Below are 7,385 nucleotides of genomic sequence, written 5' to 3'. Positions count from 1 at the left end.
GCTCAACCAGGGTCAGGTGGGCTGTCGTGGAAGGCGTGGCCTATTCCCGTCCTCCAGCTCCCACACATGTGGGACAAGCCTCCCACGATGGCCAACCTGACCCTGGGCAAACCGGTTGTTAAATTACACCCCCCACACTATCAAAGTGGATCCTGGGCACTGTGTTGCAATGGAGAAATAGGAAATGGAGCAGCCGGAATGAGGAAAGGAGGAGGAGCAGGGAGAAGAAAGAGGGAAAGTGGTCTCCTTCCTTCGCTCTGGCGACTCCATTTTCTGTTTCTTCATTGGAGCGCAGCACCACCGCCATGGAGCTTTCCTCACCCACCACCACCATAGCGGTCCTCACTTCTCCCAAGCATTTCTTTGCCTACCTGATTTCCAGCTTCATTGCATTTCTCCGTCACTTTTCTCACTGTTGTGTGCAGGGAAACAAAAGTTTGTGGGATTTTTTTTTTAAAAAAAGATAAATCAATTCCAACTTCATGAGATCTTTTTTTTCCCATGAGAAGTTGGGGTTGATTGATTGGATTTTTTTTTTTTTTAGTCCCACAAACGTTTTCTTTCCATGCACACGCTGGTGAGAAACGCCATGGAGAAATGCAACGGAGAAATGTGACAGAGCTGGAAATCAGGCAGGCAAAGAAATGCTTGGAAGAAGTGAAGGCATCTGGTGCCAGATGCTGATTAAGGCTATCTCTCTCCAGTAGTTGCCCAGGCCAGCCAGAGAGAAGGCTGGCATCTACTGGCATGTAAATGTGGCGGCATTCCAGCTCTGGCTGGGAAGGGGCAGCATGCATGGGTGCTGCAGGCAGGATGCCCACTCATTTAAGCACCCTCCCTGACCCTCTGGCACTCTGCCGGCACTTTGGCCTTGGGCTGCTGCCTTATGTGCAGGCCCCACAACCTCCACCTGAGACAGTTTTCATATGCTTGGAAGGAAGTTGAATGAAAACCAGACATGTTGCAGAAAACACAGATTTTCCAGAACACGTTTAACTGGTTCGCAGAGCTCAACAAAAAATTAGGGGGTATCGGTTCAAACCAGTGTGAACTGGCTGAATTACACCACTGGATGGATGGATGGATGGATAGGTAGGTAGGTAGGTAAGTGGATGGATAGATGGATGGGTGGGTGGGTGGGTGGGTGGGTGGGTGGATGGATGGATGGGTAGGTAAGTAGGTAGGTAGGTGGATGGATGGATGGATAGGTAGGTAGGTAGGTAGGTAGGTGGATGTATGTATGTATGTATGGATAGGTAGGTACGTAGGTAGGTAGGTGGGTGGGTAAATAGATAGATAGATAGATAGATAGATAGATAGATAGATAGATAGATAGATAGATAGATAGATAGATAGATAGATAGATAGATAGATAGATAGATACAGGGGTGGGATTCTACTGGTTCTGCCCAGTTCGGGAGAACCGGTAGCTCTGAAGATCAGCTGGGAGACAACCGGTTTGCTCAGACTATCAGCAGTTGTGCTTACCCACCCGCCCACTTGCCGCACATCAGCTGTTTTACACACAGGGCTTGCAACAGAAGGTGAGTTGCAAATGCTGCATGTGTTACAGTTGTTACAGCAGTTGTTACACCAGTTGAATCCAACCCCTGGATGGATGGGTGAATGGATGGATGGATGGATGGATGAATGGATGGATGGATAGATAGATAGATACATGAGAAAGAGACTGATAGGGAAGAGACTGAGAGAAAGAGTGTGAGAGAGATGTGTCATAATCAGCCCTAAGGCTGCTGTGTTAGATTATATTTATTTGCCGGTCAAAGAAAATCTGAATTTATTTTCATATTTTTCTTTTTCCTGGTTTCTTTGCGATAATGAAAAAGTGATTTGGATTTGAAGAGCGAGCAATCTGTCTTCACTGAGACAAGTCAAAGGAAGTGTTAAGGGCAGACTATCCCAAGTCTTCTGCAGACAAGCCTGAAGTTCAACAACATCCAACCCATCCTCTCCGTTGGCGCCATGGATAACAGCAGCAACAGCGAGTGTCCTTTTATGCCTCTGAATGCCACCAAGATTTTCAAAATTCCCATGTATTCTGTAATACTAGCATTTGGCCTGCCCCTGAATATCTTGGCCTTTGGGGCTTTGATCTACCAGTTGAAGAAATCTGTGGTCCTTTCTGTTTATATTATGAATTTGGTAGTGGCCCACCTCTTGCAGATCTTAACTCTGCCTTTCTGGATGCATTACAGCCACAACAATCACGAGTGGAACTTGGGAAAAGCAACCTGTTTCTTAGTCGGTGTGGCTTTCCGCTCAAACTTCTATGCCAAAAACAATTTTCTGTGTCTCATCGCCATGGAGAGGTATCTCGGCCTGGTGCACCCACTACGGTTTCACCAGACACAGACTGTTCTGGGTGCTGTGAAGATTAGCATCCTGGTTTGGCTTCTGGTCTTGATGCTCTGCACCATTGGCATTGGGTTGCAGATCCGTACTTTTGAACATGGGGGGAAGACCTGTGTAGACAGTTCCACCCTGAATCCTGATTATGCGATGTTTCGGGTCAGTATCGTGGCTTTCTCCTTCATCATCCCGTTCTTTCTCATGGCTTTTTTCCACATCAGTGTCCTCTTCAAAGTCAGGCAGGTGGTTTCTCTGGAGAAGAGACTCAAAACGCAAATCTCCGGCTTCGTCTCTCTCCTCATTATGGTTTTTTTCCTCCTCTTCACTCCGTACCAGGTCATTTCATATTATAGATACCTGTTGGAAGTCATGACACCTTCAGCAGCGGTCTGTGAGTCACTGAGATCTATCTTCATCTACGAGCATGCAACTCTGTGCCTTTCCCTCTTGGACAACATCTTGGATCCCCTTTTCTATAACGTCCTCCTCAAAGATATGCAGACAAATTTCAGAAAATGCCTGTTTCGCAGGACCATCAGGAAAGACCTCTCATCAGAAGTGAGAATCTCCCGTATGTTCAGGCATCATGAAAACACTGGACCACTTCCGGATCCTTAATCGTACGCATGGAAAAAATCTATAATAATTGACCCTATTTGTAGGGGGAGAGAAAATTGGGACGCTACTTTGATTTCTGATCGTCTGTGAAATGGATTGGATAGGATAGGATAGGGTAGGATAGGATAGGATAGTTTAGGGTGGGATTCAAGAATTTTTACTACCGAGTTCTGTGGGTGTGGCGTGGTAGGCATGGCAGGGGAAGGATACTGTAAAATCTCCAGTCAGAGGTGGTATTTTCTGGTTCTCTGAACTACTCAAAATTTCCACTACCGGTTCTCCAGAACTGATCAGAACCTGCTGAATACCATGTCTGGATGGGATAGGGAGGGATGGGATAGGATAGGATGGAATGGATTGGAGTGGAATGGAATAGAATAGAATAGAATAGAATAGAATAGAATAGAATAGAATAGAATAGAATAGGAACGGAACGGAACGGAACAGAACAGAACAGAAAGGAATAGGAATAGGAATAGGAATAGGCATAGAACAGAGGTGGAAGGAACCTTGGAGGTCTAGTCCAAGCCTGTGCTTAAGCAGGAAACCCTATACCAGTGGAGGTAAACCTTTTTGGCACCGAGTGCTGAAATGAGAGTGTGCGCTCACCAGAATCTGGAAGAGCATCTTCCTGATGCGCACGCAGGGGATCACTGGAAACTGGAAGCTTAGCTTCCTGGCGCACGCATGCATGCCAGCCATCTGGTCTTCTGGTTTCTAATGCACATGATGCATGAAGACCAGCTGGTGCACCAGAACCCAAAAGAGCAATGGGCGATGGCTGGTGTGCCCGCCAGGCGTGGCATACGTTCGCCATCATGGCCCTATACCATTTCAGACAAATGGTTGTCCAATCTCTTCTTGAGATTCAGAGTCAGACATTTCTATCCCCACATTTCATAGGTATCCAAGCTGCGAATCCAACAACAAAACACAGTGGATGATCAGAGGTCAAAAATATGTATATTTATTCACAGTAACATTGGATGGCAGCCGTGAAGGACTGCTCCTCTGATGCCCTTCTAATAGATTTTTAATTTAAAGATTTGGGCAGTTATTATCAATAGAATAGAATATGTTAGTTTATTACAATAAGGAAGTTATGAATATGAATATTTTTATCCTGTGCAATATTTCCTTCCTTTGATATTCTTTAATTTCATTAAAACAGATGTTTCCTCAGCTATAGCTAACCACAATGTATATATTTTCCTATACACAAGCTATATGTCTTCCTTTACATTATTTTTGCCACATTAAATGCTCATTTATTTATAATACCAGAAGCCAGCCTTTTGCATTTATAAAATAGCATTATTACTGCCTATACAATTCTCCATCACACCTTCATTTTATATTTATTGAAAAATATATAAGGAAAATATTCCAACAGCCCAGGTAAATATAAACACTCCAAAGCGTCTGGATTGCCTGCAATGTGTGTGAAAAGAATAATGGACAAAGTCATCCATCGGCCTCATCCAGCAGAATTCAGATTATTTTATATTTTATCTTATTTATTTTCCTTTGGAATCTATACTCCAGAATTCGTGAACTCACAGAGGTCACTCACAAGGCTAAGAGGTGTTGTAAATGGGGGGCAGATAATGTAGAATGGTTGTTTCTACCACTTATTCCTTAAACAGATACTCTTGGACTTACGACCACAATTGGATCAGGAACATCCATCGCCAAGTGATAGATAGATGGATAGATAGATAGAATTCTTTATTGGCTAAGTGTGGTTGGACACACAAGGAATTTGTCTTGGTGCAAATGCTCTCAGTATACATAACAGAAAACATACATTCATCAAGAGTCAAGAATCATGGACTTCCGGTTTGAAGGGCTTCGGCGACAGACAGGAATCCGTGATGGTGTGCGGTTTCTGCCTGGGCTTGCCGCTGGAGCGCCCCGAGCCGGCTGGCTTCGGGGCTAAACCACCCCTTAGAGGTGGTGAAGAAGGGGGAGACTGCCAGCAGGGTCGAGGAGAGCTGCATCTCTCCTCCTCAGCTGGCCATTACTCCCTTTCCTGAAGGCGGTAGGAGTGGTGGTCAGAAATGGCACCTCAAAGAAGATCTCAACCAGAAAAGAACGTGCAGGAGGAAGATAAGAAATGAAAGTTTTGGCTGACCGGGCTAAGTTGAAAAAGCAATAACTAAGGTACCCTGGAATTTAAATTTTACAAGAAATAACATCGCTCCCGAAGAAGAGTCGGAAGCAGCGAAAGAAAGTGAAAAGGGAAAGGTTTGACTTTTTCCCCCTTCTCTCTCCTTCCTTATATTGACAACTAAGAATAAGAAATTGGAAAAATCCGCTTTGGCATCAATAGGCAATTAAGCTGAAAATATAACTAAATGCCAAAGGGACAATAAAGATTTCTGGACATTAAAAACTTTTTCTTCTATAAGCAGGAAGGGAGAGAAAAAGAATAAGGGCAGGATCTGGAAGAGGGAGGAGACTGCCTGGACTTTAAAAGAATCTAAAGTAAAATTTCAATAAGACTTCTAAAAGATACATTTTAACTGAAACTTTGCAACTCAATAGTAACCCCAGGAAGAGAAAGTGGAAACAAAAGAAAGAGCAAAAAGAAACAGCTTTCTCCAGGGTTTAGTTGGAGAAAACTAAACCCAGAAGATAAACAATTTACATATTATTCTAATCCGCATAAAATATGGACAAGAATAGACATGGCCTGGATGAATAGGGAATTGGCAAATGAAATAAAAGAAATCGAAATTTTACCAAATGAATGGGCCGACCACAACCCAATTCAAATAATTTGGAGAGGCAGGAGAAAAACAAAGAAAAGATGGACACTAAGCACTCATTTAATAAGTGAAGAGGAGTACATTAATAAGCTGAAAGAGGAATTAAATTATTTCCTAAAAGAAAATAATAATGAAGCAACCTCGAAACAAAATATCTGGGATACAATGAAGGCAATCATAAGAGGAATAACAATCTCTTATAATGCCATGAGAAATAAAAGAAAACATGCCCAACAAAACAAATTACAACAACAAATTAAGGAATTGGAAATTCAATTACAAAAAACTCCCCAAAACCAAAGAATACAAAATCAGTTAATAACAACTAAACATAAATTGAACCTACTCGAATAAGAAAAAATAGAAATAAACTTGAAAATGACCAAACAAACTTATTTTGAGTATGCAAATAAACCAGGAAGATGGTTATCCCACAAACTTAAAAAAGGGAAAGAAAAGAGATTGATACATCAACTAATGGATGAGAAGGACGATTTGCAACATGAGATAGAGAAGAAAAAAGATATCACTTACAATTACTTTCAAAGATTATATAAAAAGGAAGAAGTTAACGAAGATAAAATAAGGAACTATCTAGAGGAAACGAATGACAAAGTAATTGGAGAGGAAGGGATAGAATTACTAAATAAAGATATTACATGGTCCGAATTGAAGTCAGCAATAGAGAATCAAAGTAATAACAAATCTCCAGGACCAGATGGGATTCCGGCAGAATTATACAAAGCAATAATGGAATTAGTTGGACCACTGATGTTGGAAGTGTTCAATGAGGTACTTCTAGCAGCTAAGATGCCAGACTCGTGGAGGGGAGCATTGATTTCGCTAATCCCGAAGGAGGATGTAGACCACAGATATATTAATAATTACAGACCAATCTCACTTCTAAACGCTGATTACAAATTATTCACCTCCATTATAGCTAATAGATTAAAATAAGTTTTAAACCCACACATTAACGAGGACCAAAATGGATTCCTCCCATCTCGACAAATAAACAACAATTTAAGAACAGTTATTGATGTCTTAGAATTCTATGAAGCCCATCCGGAGAAACAATTCGCACTTATGTTCTTAGACGCAGAAAAAAAGCATTTGATAATTTAAATTGGCATTTTCTAATTCAAAAAATCTATAATATGAGTCTTGGCACTAAATTTGAAAATATTATTACAACAATCTACGACACACAACAGGCTAATATTTTAATAAATGGGGAACAAACAGGTCCAATAAATATAGAAAAAGGTGTTAGACAGGGCTGCACTCTCTCATCCCTTCTCTTCATATTCGCCCTAGAATCACTTTTAACACGCATTAGGCAAAATTCTGAAATTAAAGGACTGAGGATTAAATCAGAAGAATATAAATTACAAGCATTTGCTGACGACATGGTCTTCTTTTTGGAGGAACCTATAGAGAAAGGATAAACCTAATAAAAGAATTAGAACGATTTGGCGCAGTTGCAGGACTAAAAATTAATAGAAAAAAGACAAAATTAATGACCAAAAACTTAACAGAAAATCAGAAGAAAGAATTAGAGGTAACGATGGGGATACAGGTAACCAAAAGAGTTAAATACTTAGGAATATGGTTAACACCACAAGG

At 41.3% G+C, this 7,385-nt stretch overlaps 1 protein-coding gene across 1 annotated transcript; it reads left to right on the top strand.

The window, feature by feature from the left end:
- The first annotated feature begins 1,880 nt into the window (after positions 1-1,880).
- LOC113430166 (G protein-coupled receptor 4-like) lies at positions 1,881-3,103 on the top strand. Its single transcript, XM_026692637.2, has one exon. The coding sequence runs from the start codon at positions 1,984-1,986 to the stop codon at positions 2,986-2,988; it is 1,005 nt and encodes a 334-aa protein (XP_026548422.1). The 5' UTR covers positions 1,881-1,983; the 3' UTR covers positions 2,989-3,103.
- Positions 3,104-7,385: the final 4,282 nt, after the last annotated feature.

Source organism: Notechis scutatus, chromosome Z (genome assembly GCF_049901735.1).
Source record: "Notechis scutatus isolate UNSWTSFEM ecotype Mainland chromosome Z, rNotScu1.2, whole genome shotgun sequence".
Classification (NCBI taxonomy): domain Eukaryota; kingdom Metazoa; phylum Chordata; class Lepidosauria; order Squamata; family Elapidae; genus Notechis; species Notechis scutatus.
Note: the sequence above shows the minus strand (reverse complement) of the source record. Positions and strands in the feature narration are given on the sequence as shown.

Excerpts from the sequence above, each read along its gene's own strand:
- LOC113430166 (XM_026692637.2), top strand. The coding sequence starts at position 1,984 with ATGGATAACAGCAGCAACAGCGAGTGTCCTTTTATGCCTCTGAATGCC.